The following is a 19,292-nucleotide window of genomic DNA, read 5'->3' on the forward strand; positions in this document are numbered from 1 at the left end:
AGAGTTCCTTTTTTCGGTTCTCTGTGTGCAGATCAGACGCAATTGATGCACAGACATCTGCTTCCTGCTGATGCAGCGAACCTCTCTGCGTGCTGCTGAGAAGCGAAGGGAAGCTGTAACTTTGAAAATGTCTTTGGTTTATTCATGTTTGTGTGCCACTTGATATTCGGAACAGAAATGGAGCAGTGCCTGCTTAGCAATGAGATGCCTTAAAAGATGCAGAATAAAAAAGTTGAAGTGCACTGTAGCATACCTTTTCTTTTGCATTAAGTATGTTAGCCCTTGAATGAGTTACAAGTTAATATACACTGCTGAAATTAGAAGAAAAATAACGGCAGTCTTTTTTTAGTTTTTATTTGTTTATAAGAAAATAATAATGAGAAAGGAAACCTAGGCAATGTTATTTAGACCAGCCACTGTCCCTATTCATGAAGAAAAGGACTTGTAACCAGGAGGTCCCCGGTTCAAATCCCACCTCAGCCACTGACTCATTGTGTGACCCTGAGCAAGTCACTTAACCTCCTTGTGCTCCGTTTTTCAGGTGAGACGTAGTTGTAAGTGACTCTGCAGCTGATGCATATTTCACACACCCTAGTCTCTGTAAGTCGCCTTGGCTAAAGGCGTCTGCTAAATAAACAAATAATAATAATAATAATAATAATAATAATAATAATAATAATAATAATAATAATAATAATAATAATCAATACATATTGGGTTTTGAGTTTACAATGTTTAAGTAGTTGCTATTAAACTCATTTTAAATTGCTAACCATTTTTCTTAAAATTATATAGCTATAAGTAAGAATTCAAAGCAGGGACACCAACAAGACTCCAATAAGAGAATGTTCCAAAAGATGACATAATTTATATAAGTCTGTAATGTTAAAATGTAGGTACATGTTGTAAGCCGCTGTTTATGAAAAAATGAATACATTTTGTACACATATGCATGTCCAATGGCAACTGTTGGGGCTTTTGTCTTTTGTGGACACTTTTGAACACCAAGACAAAATAGTTGGCAAAAAAGACGCCTGTATTCTGAAACTAAAGGGTTGATTTGTTCAACTTGTACTGCACTGGTATAAGCCAAGTATTATACAGTCAAGAACTAATCTGAACATCACCTGCCATTTAGTCTTGCATCAAGCAGAGACTGGCAATTCTGCCAAATCATACTGGGAGCTTTGCAACGTGGACTATTGTGGGGACTAATGGTAAAAAAAAAAACACACATCTTGTTTCACTTGAGCTGGTTAAAAGCCAGGCCCCCAGACATGAAAACTTAAGATAGTGAATTAGCTTCTGCACCACCGAGGTCAACTCAATTAAAAATGCTATCTCTGTTCAGAATACTCATAAGTTAAGAGTGACACTACATGGCAGTTTATTTATGCTTCTTTGTAACAGCAAAAATACAGAGGCAAGGATTAAAAATGTCTGTGTTTTAATTTTTTTTTATATAATATGTCAACACTAGTAGGAAAATACATGACCATGCTAGAATATGTGTACAAGAAACCATGCTTGGAATTATGTCCACAAGAAACAGGAAGTGGAAAAGAGGCACATGGTTATCCTCTCTGTCAGTGAGTTTAACAACTGAAAAGAGTTTAAACAAGACAGCAACGTGAGCACATCAGAAACGATTGTGGTAAGGTGAGTAATATTGCTGGACCTGAAGTTTCTGTAAATCCTTGAGTCTTTACAAGGGACCACTAGAGTTTCTTTCTTGCTTGCAAAACTCCTTTTTTAGCAAAACTAGAAACTGTTTCCCCACCTGTTCCATAGGATGTGGGTCAGTTAAACAGTCGTTTCTATATTTTCAATGATTTCGACAGTCGATTTGGAGGGAGACAGCAGGGAGCACTCATCCTGGTCCCATATACTGCCAGGGCTGGAGACCTCATCCGAACTCAGATTGTCTTCATCCTCCGAGTCTTCATCGCAAGACTCCAGGTAGTGGAGCTCCAGGGCATTAATCCCAGAATCCTCTGAGCTTGACGGAGAAGAACAGTGGTCCATTTTGGGCACACTGACCTTTTCATTGGCCCCATTTCCTGACGCTGAACCTTGGACTGCCTGTTTGCAGTTAGCGGCGCGTCTGACGGCTTGGTTTTGGGGCTGCGGTGTGAGGGGTGGCGGTGGCGGGGGAGGTCTCTGCACGTAACACATCTTTCCATTGATGCGCTTGACCTGGTAGTCATCAATGAAGAGGTCGGAGATCAGGCAGTACTTGGGCGACTCTGGGCAGGGCGGTGGCTGGAAGAAGGAGGCAGTCTTTAGAAAGCGTTCGGTCAGCGAGACAGATATATCCATGGTGTCTGTGAGATCAGTAGGTGTAGCCGGGACTGAGGTGCTGGGCAGCTGCCCCACTGGTGTCATGGGTTGATACACATATTTGCCTGTGAGAGATGGAGAGAAATACAGGGAATGAAACAGACATCATTTACTGTGGTGTGCATACCCCTGAAAAGCTACCTGCATTCAATTAGTGCAGCCTATTGTGAAGTGTAGCTAAGTTGAAGGGTGTTCGCCTAACAGCAAATCACACCAATGTGCACTCAAAAATGATTAAGCTCATTGATGTATTAAAAGCCAGTGAGTAGGAGTGGTCTGTGCTGTTACATGTTTAGTTCCCCCACCATTATGAAGCTGTATACATTTTCAGATCATTCTAGCAAGTTAGTCCCAAGTTATATGGCTCACACATTCAAACATCCGTATGAGAAAGAAATGTGTGTGTTTCAGTATACAGTAGTCTAGTGTAGTTTAAAATCCCCTCGTAGTTTCCGCATGTTATTTATGAATTCAGTATCTGTTTCTGGCCTCCACTTCTTTAAAGCAATCACGCAAATCACACCTCTCTTAAATCTTCTGAATATTTCTTTACATGCTTTCTCAAAAGTGCCTGCCATTTGGCAGTTCTGTGAAATCTTGGATTTACTGCAGTGCCCCCATTTCACAAACAGCCATTAGGGCCAAGGGTTGCAGTCAATGCAATTGTAAGTAGTTGCTTTGGTTACTGTTGCCTGTCACTGTGTTTTGATGGTCATGTTATATTTATAGATTTCACAAAAACCGTTTATCCAGAAATCACATGGGGAGGTTCTCTTCACAACATAAACGGGAACCAATTTGCAGCAGTCCTTAATACTTTAACTTTAAATTTTTAAATATGAATTCAGAACTGCCTGGTAAAATTAACATTCCTTTTCCAGGGAGTATTGTTGGCGACATTAAACTTCCAATGTGTTTTATCCACAGAGTCTCAATGCCGTGGCATTTGTCAGGGAGTGTCATCACACAGTCAGCATGCCTATGCTACCTTGCCAGCCATTTGGAATAGGGGTGTCAGTGACCGGAATTTCGATTTTTGAGTGTAAACATTTTTTAAAAAAGTGAGATGATCGTAGTGAATAATTGTATATTTCAAATAACCAATCAAATCTGTCTTCAAATCAGAACATTGAAATTCATATCCCAGTATTATTTTTCATGTGTACTTTCTGAAGATGCATTTTACTTCCTGTTAAAAAGTCCTTGAATAAAACCTTGTCACAGACAGAAACGTCACAGTTATCAGATTAATGTGTCCTAAAAGAAACATATGTAACCTTTCCAGTGATTAATGCTGTCAGGGAACTCATATTTTCTCATTTTTCGCTGTGTTAATTCTGTTCTCAATGTGTTACAATTTTCTAATGCTGCCAATTAAACACATACCATTAGTTACTGTCATCTTATTTTTTTTTTCTCTCTAATGTGGTGAGACTTTTAATAGGTCTGAGGAACCTCCCCTTTGCAATGTCATTACTGAAGGCAGTAAATGAACCATTAGCATGTTTACATGTTAACACGGTTGATGCTGCATACATGAGTAACAATAAGGGTGTAAAAAAGAATAGAGATAATCAACCTTCCGCCATCCTGAAGAAATAGTTCACTTGTCTTTAAGAACTGCAAAGCTGAGCCGTTCTGCCAGCTCAAACTGAGCGAAATGGCATCTCTACACAACATATTTACTTATTGTGAATCACAAAAACAATCAAACACTCAGGAAGTGCTATTAAACATAAAAAGTGTTACTTTCAAATTGTGCTGTAGTGTTCTATGCACTGGATGATCTGTTCAGGCTAAGATGTACTGAGATTTTGACAAATCCTTGACTGTGATTGGTTGAAATGGAGGAACTAGCTGCCTGCGATCTCACCTGCTAAATCTGATCTGTGTTATATTTGTAGTTTTGCTTTTTCAAAATATGCGTTCCTCGTCTCCCATTAAACAATGCAAAACTTACCTATAGGATCCGATCAAGGCAAAATTCACTGACACATTCTGTAGTTTTTATTAAAGTCACAAACTTCTATTTTATTGGATTGTTCATACTGCATTTTAATGTATAGGTTTAAGACTATATTCCCTATTCTTGTTGGTTCTGGTAGCTATTGGTAAAAATTATGATACATCCTAATAGTGCTACCATGGATATGACTGGATCCCAAATAAAACATAACATGCTTATGGGCTCCCGAGTGGTGTATCCGGTAAAGGTGCTCCGCATGGAGTGCAGGATGCACCCTATAGCCTGGTGGTCCCCGGTTCGAGTCCAGGCTATTCCACTGCCAACCGTGGACAGGAGTTCCGCACAATTGGCCGAGCGGGGGGGGAGGGTTTAGGTCAGTCAGGGTGTCCTCAGCTCACCGCGCACCAGCGACCCCTGTAGACTAGCCAGGCGCCTATGGGCTTGCCTGTATGCTGCCCAGAGCTGCGTTGTCCTCCGACACTGTAGCTCTGGGTTGGGCCTGCAGAGTGAAAAGAAGCTGATGGCACACGCTTCAGAGGACAGCATGTGTTCGTCTCTGCCACTCCCAAGTCAGCGCAGGGGTGCTAGCGGTGAGCTGAGCCTAAAATACAATTGGATATTTCAAATTAGGAGAAAAACAGGTTAAAATCAATTGGCGACTACTAAATAAATAAATAAAACTGCATTAGCGTTTAAAAATTGCTAAAAATAATCTCTCTATAGATATTAAAACAGGGGAGCTTGTATGCATTTTCAAATCCACAAACGCACCTACTATTGCTAATATCTCATAAACCTTTTCAACTGGCAACTTCTCTGTAGAAATCTATGCACCCTTCACTTTGACCTGTGACCCAAGATAGCTCCCATATTGGTGTCATGAGAGATTTTGCTTTCCGGTTGATAAACACCTAACGCTTCAAGATATTGGCTTCATACTCGGTACACAGCTGTATTCTGTGGTTCACTCAGTCAAGTTAAATTGTGGGAACAAGAACAATTAACCATTTTGTGCCAGTTATTTTATATAGCTGACACCGCCACATTGTCAAAGCCTCTTATCTCAAATACCATTTGAGGCAGTGACTTCATATTTGCAGGGTTATAAACCCTGCGTGTTGAATGTGTTGGTGAACATGCCATGGACCTCTAACCTAAATGTATCTAATACCTCCTAATATGGTTGCCTGTGACAGCATCTTGTCACGGCCCAGAATGGTTACCGGCAGGAAAGAGACCCAGAAACAGAAGCTGCAGTTCAAGCACTAAAACACACATTTATTAAACAAACACAAAACCAGTAATGAAATAAACACATCACACAGGCCAAAATAAAAGGTTCAAACAAAAGAACAAATCACTTATAGGCTGGGCATTAGTCTTTACTACAATGCTACAAAACAATACAAAAATCACAGCACAAACACTCACCCCCAAACTCTTTCTCCCACAGAGGATTTTACTTTCCTTTCTACAGGTGGCCACTCCCCAATTAGCACTCAGTTACCTAATTGGAGAATGGCCACACCTGGGACTGTTAGCAGTGACAGAATTAATCCCACCCCTGACAACCTTACATTCCCACACACACACACACACTATTTACATTTTAGGGCTTTTGCCCTGCCACATTGCCATATTGAGGTTAGGTTTCTTTTGAATAGTGAAACTATTTTCTCATATGGCACCTCTGTGACAGGCAAATAGCTTTTTGACAACGTCACCAACCAATCATACTTCACAAGAGTCGCACATAATGACGTGCGTCACTCAAAAATGTCCAGTAGGGCCTGTCAATAGTGACCAGCTATGTAACATCCACAGGCTATGTAATAGATTCCCTTGGGTGTGGACAAAGCTTAAAGCAATATTTCCTGTTTTTATCTTTCCCAAGCAGATGTGGTAACTAGAGCTGTACAACAAAATTAAACTGTGCCTGTTCACCCTGGCCATTCTTTTTAATTCCAATTTGCACTCTAGTAACTTTTCAAGCTTGCTCAAATCCTCTCCCTCATTTCCCCTAGCTCCTCTATTTTTGGCAACAGCTGATTCTCTTTGCCAGAGCACCCCAGTGTATGCATGCATTTCCGGTAGCAATTAGTTCAATACTTGATGTGCAGAAAGCTGGGTTGCTGTTGCTTTAGTGTCTGACTCAATTGCCAGGGATTTTTATAAATATTCGCAGTGCAGTAATAAAACGTTGCTGTCACAGTGATTGTTGAAAGAAACCGTTTTTTATCTTTGTACTGCCAGTTCTTGCATCTGTAATCTGCATAAGACACACAGAACAGTATTTATTTATTTACTGCATTTATATAGTGCTTTTTATACAAAGGTATCGCAAATTACTGTACAGTACATAGCAGAAAAAAAGAACAAACCACAATACATTTGTATAGCATGTCGCACATACAACTGCCATAATCAGACCATTTAAATAACATTATACACAATACAAAAGCAGAAATTTTAAAGTTACATTAAAACCCACTAAGATAAGAAAGCAATTTTATAAAAGTGTGTTTTTAGTCTGACTTGAAAACTGTAATGGTCCCAGCTTCCCTGACAAACAAAGGCACAGCATTCCATAATTTAGGAGCTCAACAAGAAAAAGCCCTACTTCGTGTGTTGGTTTTGTTGACCCTAGGAACAACCTGCAGCCCCGCATCCTGTGATCTCAGAGTGCAGTTTGGAAGATACAGGGTCAGTAACTCCTGCAAATAACTAAGTGCTAATCCATTCAGGGCCTTGTAAGTTAACAGCAAAATCTTAAAATTCTACACTGCACAGGGAGCCAGTGTAAAGAGGCCAAAACAGGGGTAATATGTTCACTTTTTCTGGTTTTAGTCAGAATTCTATCTGCAGTATTCTGAACAAGCTGCAAACGGGATACCACACGTTTTGGGACACCAGAAAAAAGTGCATTACAAAAAGTACTTGTCTGAACCTGACGACAGCTGCTCTTGACAGGGGACAGGTGAGTATTTCCCCAGGTTCTTTCTTTCTTTATTTATTTATTTTTGCCTTTTCTTAAAGGTTTTATTATTATTCCCCGCTGGGGATACAGTGGAGATATAAAATACCTGTAAGTCCCACCTGAAAGTATTGTCTATATGTAGAGACCCGCTAGTGCAATTGTGATGAAACCAGCTAAGGACCTATTATAGATCCTGAGTGTATCATAAACTATCTGTATGTCACACTTGTACAACATTCTAGAGAACCCATCATTATTAATCTTCTTTAGCACATGTTCTGGACAGAATCAAAATCTGGGGGTATATAACAACACCTGTCTGTCTGTCTGTCTGTCTCTAGGATAGCTCTAATGGTGGTGGATGTATGTCACTGACATATTCAAAGAGGCAAGATACTATACCCAGAGAGCTCTCTTTAATGAAGCCTGTAACTAGATGTGCTATGCTGTGAGTGATCTGTTCATAACCCTGGACAGATATACTGTACTACGTATTATTTTCTCTGGATTCATATTGGCATACAAAGGTAATTATTAAATATTACAGCTTTATTTTAATCTGCAAGGACACACTCTGGACCGGAGGGTTGTGGGTTCAATCCCCAGTGGGGGACACTGCTGTTGTACCCTTGAGCAAGGTACTTTACCTAGATTGCTCCAGTAAAAACCCAACTGTATATATGGGTAATTGTATGTAAAATAATGTGATATCTGTATAATGTGAAATAATGTATAATGTGATATCTTGTAACAATTGTAAGTCGCCCTGGATAAGGGTGTCTGCTAAGAAATAAATAATAATAATTATTGTTTCATTAACAATGGTACAAATTTGGCGTATGGTGTAATTATAGTATGTGTGCTAGCTGACATGTCAAAAGAAATGGCACTGATGAATTCATAATCCCTGAGTTTCCTCAACTGTGCTTAAATCAACATTGCGCTCTCTCTCTGTACTGAGTTCAACATCAGCATCCTTCAAAGAGCTGATCAAGAAAAGCCTGAAAAGAAAGTGTGACATTATGCCTTGACTTTCTTTTCTGACTGACAGGTTGTTATCCATGCACATAAAGCACTACACTTGACTAAAGTTTAGCACTGCAGTGAGCTGTAAAAGTGTACATTGTGTATTTTGAAAGAAAACTATTCACCATTGTGTTAGAAACTGTCAGCTTATTGTTATAGCTGGTAGATTTTCCGTTTTTGATTTGACCCTTGTTTGGATTGTGAATAGACATGTTCAGCAGTTTTTTCCCTGTTCATCATTTAGCAGAATAACCCACCACACACTCAGATTAGAGTGATTCCTGTGGTGACTCACTGCTAATAACCACGAATCTCCTTCACCACCAAAATCAGGAATACAATCTATTGCACATTATTGTTTTTTTATTAACTTAAACCTAATTGCTCACAATGGCACTTACTGTACAGACATTCGACTTAATTGACAGTAAAGAAATTACCAAAGATCAGTGACAAGCTGGTAAACCTGTGTATTCACCGCTATATTTTATTTTTCACAAAAACATCGAAGCACATTTTTAACAGGAATAAAATGCTTTACTTTGTATTTAATAAGACATTTATAAAGGAGTTAAATCACATAAATAGGTGTATGGGCTTATACTTGGGTTTACATTGTTTGCTGTGTAAATACAGTTCATTATTATGGTTTGTACCGCCCGCGTACTGTAGAGCAATTTGTGTAGAGATAATGTTCCTGCCTGCGGGGCTCCTTGTTAGGAGGATCGCGCATTTGCCTGTGCATGGAAACCTTTTGTTTAATAGGATTTGTAAAAATGTTTTGTTTTGACTGTCTGAATCGTGTAAAGGCTACTCAAGCACATTTTTTGTTACACAAAGACGGCTCTTGTCTCCCTCATAACATCTACAGTCGGCTCCAACTACCCTTTTGCATGGGCCTTGTTTAATTCTGAGAAAGCATACAGGCTTGTTTCTATTGTTATTGTTGAAATGCATCCTCTATTGCACTGGTAAAGCCAACATGTCAGGATTTACTAGAGTTTGGAATTAAGGCACGAGGGCAACTGGTAGCCAGTCCAGAGGGCAGGGAAATCCTTCCGGATCTATTTGGCTGTTAACCGCTCACTCCCATAACCCTCCTGTAATAGATGGGTGCACACCGCAACCAGAAGCATAAGCCTTGCAGAAAGTCAGCACAGCACTAATAGCTCAGTTACTGCAAGGAGGAGAGGAAAGCTCCCAGCTGAATTTTTAGAAGCAAAGAGTAGGGAAAATCCTATTAGGTAATAAATAGAACTGTCTCTATGCTCCCTCCCATACCTCCCAACTACACAGGAGTTCCTCTCAATTAGCAATGAAAGCAGAGAGCTCAAGTTTTGAACACATGCACAAGATTATATGAATATGTGATGTCACCGTTTGGATATAAAGCACTCATCCCCTACTAATTACAGTTAAATATCATACATAATAATGCACAATTGACCCGAATTGTCTAAACAGTTTGTATCTTTAAAACAATGTTGATTCAAAAACAGTTTCAAGAAACATTAAAAGCACAAGTCAATGCATTTACTAAACAAAGTCTACGGTAGGTGCAGATTATGAACAATTAGCTGATTTATATTCACTTTACAGTCTTATTTTAACTTCATTATCTATACTATAGGGTTGTGTATACATCTTGCATTGTTTTTGTTCTGTCAAAGTGGAATTGCCATTCTGATGCAAATGATGACCACTCTGGTTAAGTTCAGAATTGATGCATGCCTTGTATTTTATGCGGGGAGTGTGAGAGTGACAGACAAGCTTCAAATGCTAAAGCATTTCAAAACACTGCAGAAACGTGAGACTTGAGGGCTCTGTGAAAGCACTGCAGCACTCAGATCCTCTGTGGCATTCCGTTTATAGCTTGTTAGCTTTGGAATAAGTCACCAATATATCAAACTCTGTGTAATGGCAAGTGCAAGACTGTTTTTGTTATATCCAGACAGTTATCATTAGTGGGGTATTGACGACAAACATCAGATTTGCATGCCATTTACTTGCATTTTTTTTTTTTTTAAGATTCCATGAGAGTTTTGATTGAATGTGTTTTGTTTTTGCTCATCAGTTTGATAGAGGTAATCTGCTGTGTCTTCATGTTTAAAACTACAATACAATCAACCTCGCAGATGGGGTGACTCTTATCTGTAATCAATGGGGACTCCAAAGAGCACAGTAATCTGCATTTCAATGCGCTGGCCAGCGTTGCAATGTATTTAGCACCTTGCATTCTGAGCCTTAGCTTCATTGCAGATAAGGCACTGTAATCAGTGCACATAAGAGCGCCCGCTTAATCCCTAGGGTATCTGAAATCCAGCTCCTTGGTACTTTGTTAGGATAGTGAAGTCTATAATAGCTCCCACCTAAGGATGGCTGGCTTTCCAATTCTGAAACGAGAATGACAGTATCCAGCCATATTGTAACCCATGATAATACTCTAAGCCAAAATGACACTTAAATGCGGTCATTGTGTGTACAGAATATCGACGTACGAAAAAGTAATTGTGTGGATGGCTGGTCACCAATAGGATCTGTGCCCAAAATAACCTGTGGCATAATGTGATGGGTATGGCCAAGATCTGTATCTTATCTCCCCGGTTTGGAATGTCCATTTCTATTACCTCACCGCTGCAACTCCTCACAACAGCTCAGGAAAACTGAAGGTCAGTGGGTGTCCTCTTAGAAAATAACACTTTTTTTATTCAGTTTTTTAAAAGGTCAATAAATCAGGCCCCCAGGGAGTAATATTTGCAGGCTTAAATACAGCTAAACCGGGGGAAGTTAAACAAGTTAGCAACCTTGATTTGAGGTGGGCTTCACTGTGCTCAATCATATTTAGTAATACTTAAAATAAATAAATAAATAAATAAATAAATAAATAAATAAATAAATAAAATAGTGGATCTAAATACCACCACTTGTGAACACAAACTGTGAAATGAGGTATGCAAAAGATTGTTTATAATAGACAGGGTGGTGTTAAGGACACTATAGTTGAAATAGAAACCAGTGTCTTTTGTGTAATAATAAAATTATCAGCAAAAAAAACCTTAGAATATTTGTGTTTTTAAATTCCCTGGGTGAAATTTGCTAATGACCTTGAGCTTGGCCTTATGGAGCTGCCATTTTGCGGTCAAGCACTTTTAGTTTTCCAGTTAATAGTCAATGGCCAGCTTTACTAAGCTCCAGTGTAAAATTTCCAAAACTAGTAAACAACTAAAAGGAAGGAGTTGTTTATTTCTAATTTTGAAACACAGATAGATTTTCAATTTCAAGTGGAGCAAACTTTGAACTGAACCAGATGCTCAGCACTGTAAACCTAGTCCCAAATGCTTTTAGGTATTGACTTTGTGATTCAAAGCAAGCTGTATTCTGATTCTATCTGTCAAGTCGTATTATCAGTATCATCCATTAAAACACTCTATATTGGAGAATATTTTCTTCATCGCGCATGTAGACACTCCTGCCTTTCCCACGACACAGCTTTATTTCTGTTCACCAAAAAATCTGGCATCTAGTTTGCAGTGTGCAACAGTGGTGTTTTAAAATTCCATATGCGGTCTCAGAATTCAAGACTGAAATAATTTGAAATCACGGAAGCAGAAAGCCCAAGGACTGTAAAGGGGTATTGTGAAGATCCTGTTAAGGGTTAAGAGAGTATCTGTTGGCCAGAAGACCTTGTGCTCAAGCGGGACAGTTATTGTTTTGTAACCAAGGTCAAGCCCCACTGCCGTCGCTTGTCCTTCTCTCAGGTACCTATGTAAACAGTCCTTTAATGAAGTCACTAGCACTGGCTCCCTGCCCATTAATGTATTATTCAGCATATGGTATGGTGTGCCGTGGTCTTGTTTGCACAGTACAGCAGTTCACAGTGGAACAGTGTGATACACACTGCAAACCTTGGCTTTCTTTTGTATGCTGTTGTGTGCTCACTGAATGTGATTTCAGATGGCTGCCATGACCCTTTCTTTAAAGTGATTCCAGCTGACAAAATAATTCCATACATTTTCCATGCCATGTACACCCGTTCACTACAAAGATAAAGTACTTTTGAAGGAAATCTATGTTTTAGAGAACATGTACTTTCATTTTAAAACATGTTATCTGGTACTACACAAGGTTAAAAAAAAAACTGGTTTGCAGGCCTTGCTTTCACAAGATTTAGGAGACTATTGTTAGCTGCAATTACTTTTAGAAAGTGCACATACTAAGTTTCATTATTACAGATGGATAATCAAAAACTGCTTCATGACACTAAAGCTCACTTGTTACTCTCATTAAAAATATTAATATATGGGTGGTATCTTCCCTTGTTTGGAGTGTAAACATACTCCAGTAAGGCAGGACTGTGCTTTCTAAATCTTATAATAAAAAATATTTTTAAAAAACACATTTTCTTCAGACTTCTTTTGAATTGCACTGGAACTATCGGTGAGTTCTTGACTTTACAAATGTTACAATGTGTCAGTGTTAAGACATGGCCTGTTTGAGCTCATCTTTTAAATATTTAAATGCTATTGCGAACATGAGGCACTACATCTTAAAAGGGTGTTTTGAAAAACGACAATAAACTAAAACAGACATCACAGTTCCATGAACTGCCCGACAGGGCTGCCACTGCCGACAGGTCAGAATGACCAGGATTGAGACATAACTGAAAAAAAATAAAACTATGGGAACATATTCTTTTATTTAACATCATGTAATCAAAGAAACTACAAAATGATATCGCAAAAGTCTACTGGAAGCTATAACAGTAGTACAGTGCTAGATTTCAAAATGTCACATATTGAAAACAAAACGGTATGTAAATTCAACGTAACATTAACGTAACATTATTCATCAGTTTTAAAAAAAATTTTTTTTAAATTTAGAATCTCCAATTATTTTACCCTGATTTTCTCCCAATTTGGAATGCCCAATTATTTTTATTATTTTTCTCCTTCACCACGGCGATTCCCCACACAGCTCAGGGACCCGAAGCTCAGTGGGCGATCTCCGATCCCACAAGCCAATCCGCGTCTTTTTACACCCAGGAACTTGAGAGCAGATGCCTGCAGGCTACCAGCTTCTGAAGGACAAAGACCAGCCCAGCAAATCTCCGCCCCCAAGCTCACTCTGTGCCTGGCCTGTAGTGGCCTGCAGAGCGGTGAGGAGAAACCGTCTAAACCGGATCTCACCTCCCCAACCCCGGGAGCGCCAAGGCCAATGCGGTGCCCCCCCTAGAGCCCAGCAAAGACAGTCTGCCTCGCACAACCAGGATTCAAACTTGGGATGTATGACTCACCCTGCACACTGCACGGCAGTGCTTTTACCAGGTGAGCCATTCAGGGACCCTTCATTCGACTTCATAAAGCAAAATTAGTTAATTCTATAGGGTAATGCAAAACTTTGGCCATAGCTGTATATTAATTTGTTTTGTATAACCCATAGTGAATACTAATAAAATCCATATAAGTATTCTACATATTTAAAAGGTGGTACGGTATGTGCCTGTATTACACACAATACTAAATATCCCTTTTGCAGCAGTACTGGCATACACTGTAAGCAACGCGGCATGTAGAAGAGATATTTTAGGGCTTTTAAAAGTGATGCTGCAGTTGTAACACTGTAAACACCCCCTGTTTCTTAAACCCATTTCCATACACAATGTCACTGATATCCCAGTTTAAACTGTTAGCCAGGCCATAAAGATACAAAACATTAAATCACCACAAAATACTGTTTCTCCTTTAAATCCCTCTCCCTTCCTTGCCTTCAGTGCATCCATTGGGACGTAATTTCGCTCCTGCGCACTAAAGTTCTGTTGCTCAGAATTCAGCATACCAAAGTGCATGCAGCCAGGCAATTCTACAGGAACTGCATATTTCATTACATGCAAGCGCAATATGCAGAATACATATTCATGATCCTTACACGCAGACTGCTAAGGAATAATGTACACTTCGTACTGTAAATACACTTCAGGAATTCCTCTGGGCACTTCAGGCAGAGTACAGTACAGGGGAGGGGAGGAAACTTCTGCCTCATCCTCATGGCATCTAATGAGGAAATCATTCCATTAGGAAACTACTGTATTCTCCAAATGGTTTCACTTTTTGTCAATATTTTAGGACTTATTTTAATTAAATGTTAGCAGGTCTAAATACCACTGTATGTCATAGGGCTACTTTATATTATCAGTATCCTCATAATATTTAATTTCCTTCCTGTTTAACATGCTTTTATGTGTGTTCTCTCTCCTCTCGTTCTCTTATTGTTTCTGCTTAGCTCATTATGTGCTGTGCTTACTAGCTCTTTACTAACAATTCTGCCAATTGCTATTGCATCTGTGATCTCTGTTTCAGCCTCTGAAACTGTGATTATATAAAGATTGTATAGAGATTTTCAGTTGCTCACCACGCTGTCCCTTAACCTCTGTATAAGAGCCGTGAGCAGCGATACAGCTTGTTAAAGTGGGGAATGCATATAACATTACTGAGCCTTCCCTGAGTTTACTGTGTTAATGGTATAGAACTGATTGCAGGAAAGCCTTGGACAAGCTCAGTAGATTTAACCCTTTCAGCACTAGTCCAAGGATTGCATTTTAATTATGACACTGCTACACTTATATTAGCGTTTAGACAGTACCCATTACAAAAACTACCATAGCTGCGTGCAGTTATTCAGTGCTAACACTGCATACAAAAATAAATTAAGTTATCTTCATCACAATTGTTTGTTTTGTTGTTTGGTACTTTACAGGAAGACTACCCCAGGATAACAAATATTTTCCATACCTTATATTGAAAAATACATTTGTATTGTACAGGTGCATTTAATAATCTAATAGACTAGTTTACCTGGTTACTGTTTTTAAATTATATTTTCTATACTACTGGTTTTGAAAATAGTTATTTTTCCTAAACCTGTAAACAGGTCTGTAGCATTGAAATATTTGAGGACAAGCTCAGATAAAATAAAATTGATGGATTAGGTTGGAATATACATACGGGTTTATTTTGATGACTTAAATTGTGGTGGACCAACATTTGTAGGGAATAGTCAAGTATACACATTTAGCAGCTATATTTTAGGTATAAATACATCTGGTACATGATATTGCATCTTTGGGACAGCCAGTAGGAGGCAGTGTGGTGAACGAGAAAGAATTTACAGGCAAACTGGAAAAAAGGAAAGATCTGATTGGACATTGTTATAATCTGGCTCAAGGCAACTGGGCCAACTGTCAGTCATTAAATACAAAATATCTTTACAAACTCTAAAACCACCACACTAGAAATTAATATTTTAGGAGGCTCTTCAGAAGCAACCTCATTATTGATTTTTTTTTTTTAATTCCAAGCCAGGTCGGTATACAATCATCTAAGCTGAAACAAAAATAGAAAAGTATACAAAACATAATAGGATATTAAACAGGAAACATTACAAAAATGTAGATGGTGTAAAATAACTTCTGTAACAGTGGGAGTCCTGGACAATTAAAAAAAGAACATACTTCACTGTGCACCAACATCACTCTGTTAGTGGATTCAGTTTGAAATACCAGCTATGAAAAAAAAAACCCTGCTGATTATGTGTAATGTACAGTACAGCTCTGCTTTTACAGAAGTCATTTCCATCACATGGATCTGAAGTGCTTTTGTGGTTCTTGCATGTGAATGGTGCTAATGAACCAGATTTGCACTGTATAGTAGCTGTACAATAGCACAGTCATTACCAATAGCCTTCACAAATATGTCTGTCTAAACAGACAAGGATATTGCAATCTATCCACATACTATCCACAAACCCATACTGCAAAACATAAGACCCTTATTAGAGCAATTAGAGAGCAAACTGACATTTTAAATATGATCAATAGAACTGAATTATTTGGAAGATCCTCCCTTAGCTGCAGTTGTTAAAATGGAGGTCAACATCAATTTAATGGAATTCTATTTGAAATATGTGAAAGACCAGTTGAAATGGGCAGAGTGTTGCCTGCAAAAATCCTGTGTGCTGTAGGCAGCCTCTGTTAAAACATATGTCTAAAAGCATTGCATAATATACAGTATACCCCTACATTTGTTATGTTATATGGGGATTAACCTCTAAAATGAACACTCCATGCTGAACTACAAAATGCCACACCAAGGGATTAAATATCATTTAATGGCAATAATGAACCAAACAGTTTTTTTTCCAGCTTTAACAAATGCCTGGGTTTTGACCGCTGTCTTTCTGCTAAAATAACCATGTGCTGTATGATATAACACTGCCAATAGGCTGTAGGGCTACCATGGGTAGCGAGGACGCCACACATGATTGGACATGAGGAGTAAACAGGGTGCTTTACATTTTTTCCATATCTAGTATAAACAATGTACAACTGCAGTATTCTCTCTCTCCTGCAGCGTACTGAAAAAACATCCACATGATTTAATTGTATAATGCCCATGGTTTTTATCACAGATGATACTATCCTCTGTACAATAATTTGTTTACATCCTCAAGCCCATTGCATGTTACATTTGGACCATTGAAAAATCTATACTGTATTTTGAATACTAAACTTCAGTTTAGTCAGAGTCCCTTCTAATTGGCAGCTGGGTGTTTCCCCTCAAGCCTGCTAAAGTGTTTGTTACACTGACCCCTTTTCTTAAGGCCAATAAAATATGTTTTCTTTCTTTCTTCAGTCCTTATATTCCTTCTAATCTAGACCAATAGACCGTGAATCACAAACCTGGTTGTATTTATTGAAGAGAATACCGGATACAATGTAATGTTATAGGCTACAATGTCATCAAGCGGCGTAACAGAATGGATATGGTGAAACAAGTCAATACGGCAAATCGGAAATGTGTTAAAAAGCGCACAACATTACCGGTGTCCATTTCCATTCCTTTCCTATTACCAGTACGCATTCTACTGCCAGTAAAAAAAACACCCCAAAAAGACTGTTGGCAGCAAGTAGTTTAACATCAAGGCTGAAGAAAGAGATACATAAAATAGGAGGTTATACTGTAGTAAGAATGTGTTTTGTGCAGCTGACAGCTGCGGAATCCGCTGCCTTATAGTGCCATACTGGTAGTAACATCTGCCTTGAGTCTAAATATGTGTTTTAAAAAAACAACAAAAAAACGCACACATACGGGTTTTTTTGGGGGGGGGGGGGGGGGGGGTTAAGAATTAAGTATGGGTGATCACACGTTTAAAAATGTTTTAAAAGGCCAACGTTGTGTTTTTTGCATATAACAAAAACAAATATGATCGTAACAATATATATATATATTATATATTATATATATATATATATATTATATATTATATATATATATATATTATATATATATATATATATATATATATATATATATATATATATATATATATATATATATATATACATATATACACCGCTTTACAAAACATAAGGGGCAGTGACTTACCTAGAATAACTGGCCTCAGTAGCTTACTGTATTTCATTAACCCGCTTTTCAAAACCATTTGCAGCAAATAACATTTTATCAATATAAACTGAATAGAAAGGTACTTACAGTGACACCAGCCGAGGTGACAGCACCAGTGTAGTTTAAAACACTTCCCATGGCTATGTGTGGCACACATCGAGAGCCCGTCACAAGGCAGAAAGTCGGGTCTACCCGCGCAGCTCCTCGCGAGCGCCTGTGCCTCGTCCAACTTCTCACTTCTGGGCATCTTCTGGGCTCCCAAAGAGGTCATCGTATTGATCCCGGGACAAAACCAGAACGAATACTACTATCACAGCCCTACTATCCGTACATGTAAGGGATGAAGAAGGCGACTGGGATAGTGTTAGTTAAATGTAACAGCGAAGAACAGCTGCAGAAAAATTGTGAAATGTACGCAGTAAAAAAAAATAGTTTCTGCTTAGTAACACTTGGGAACACAGTAAAAAAATAAATAATTAAGGTATGGAATAAGCCACTTTCCAACGATATGGTATAGTTCCTTTGTGCTGTTTTAAATCCAACTCAGTGAATGGAAAAGTCCTCTGCACATATGATATGATTAAAAACCCAGACAACGCAAAGATGTGTCGTTTCCTCTCCAGACGCCCCTCTGAGATTGTATACTTTAGGACTCTGCAGCACTACATAAAGGAAGTTAGGGAGCACGGTCAATTTTGTAGCTAAACTGAGAACCGTCCTCTTCCCGTTTCTCTTATGTTATGCTAACACAACACTGATTCACGTTCTTCGTTATTTTACTAGTTTATCATTAATAATCCCAGTGGATCCTGATTGAGAAACGAACAAAAAACATCTCCACAGATTCAGTTAGTTAGACCCAGACTCCTGGGTGCATTTTTATTATCAACTACTTAAACCTTTAGTAGAAATAACAGACTGATTCTTCTGCAAACATCATTAGTACACTATTCTGAAACTATGATATGTCTGTGTAGTTAATAAAAGCAAATCTTCAAACGCTGATGTTTAAATCAAATTGTTGCCAGTCCTTTAAAACAAACGCCTCTTACATTTCCGTCTGTCCTGCACTTTAACTAACGCTAGCCTTCAACTGTGCTACCTTCAGAAAAAAAGATACCATTTGAGAGGGTGGAGGAAATAAAATGACGTTTCGAGAGATTCTCTCTATTCTCCCGTGCTGGAGCCAGCAGGCGCGTGAGCTCTGGAACCACAATGAGAAATGAGGAGGAGACAGATTATGTTCAGAAACGACAGCAGGTGGAGCTGAAGAATAACTATTTTCTTGCCCCAGTAAACTGGAGTGCAATCAGTGGGATGACGCAATTTGTAGGCACATAAAATGTCTATTTGGATAATATAAAATACCACACACATTTTTGTTAAGATTGTTGTATTTTCAATAGCACATATTTGACTACCAGTAAAATCCACATTCATACACAACATTTCATTTAGTATATGAATGTGTGATTTGTGATTACGCGTGAATCTTATTCTACATGAAAAATTGTATTATTCT

General features: G+C 38.6%; 1 protein-coding gene across 1 annotated transcript; it reads right to left on the bottom strand.

The window, feature by feature from the left end:
- Positions 1–345: 345 nt before the first annotated feature.
- Positions 346–19,292, bottom strand: LOC117426605 (UPF0524 protein C3orf70 homolog A-like). The gene is made up of 2 exons (XM_034044356.3): positions 17,858–19,292; positions 346–2,405 (listed from the first exon to the last, which is right to left on the bottom strand). Exons 1-2 carry the CDS (start codon positions 18,039–18,041, stop codon positions 1,804–1,806), a joined length of 786 nt encoding a protein of 261 aa, XP_033900247.2. The 5' UTR covers positions 18,042–19,292; the 3' UTR covers positions 346–1,803.

This window comes from Acipenser ruthenus, chromosome 11, assembly GCF_902713425.1.
Source record: "Acipenser ruthenus chromosome 11, fAciRut3.2 maternal haplotype, whole genome shotgun sequence".
In the NCBI taxonomy this organism is placed as follows: domain Eukaryota; kingdom Metazoa; phylum Chordata; class Actinopteri; order Acipenseriformes; family Acipenseridae; genus Acipenser; species Acipenser ruthenus.

Excerpts from the sequence above, each read along its gene's own strand:
- LOC117426605 (XM_034044356.3), bottom strand. The coding sequence starts at position 18,041 with ATGACCTCTTTGGGAGCCCAGAAGATGCCCAGAAGTGAGAAGTTGGAC. Across the intron at positions 2,406-17,857 it reads TCACCTCGGCTGGTGTCACT|GCAAATATGTGTATCAACCC; the intron begins GTAAGTACCTTT and ends CATCTCTCACAG.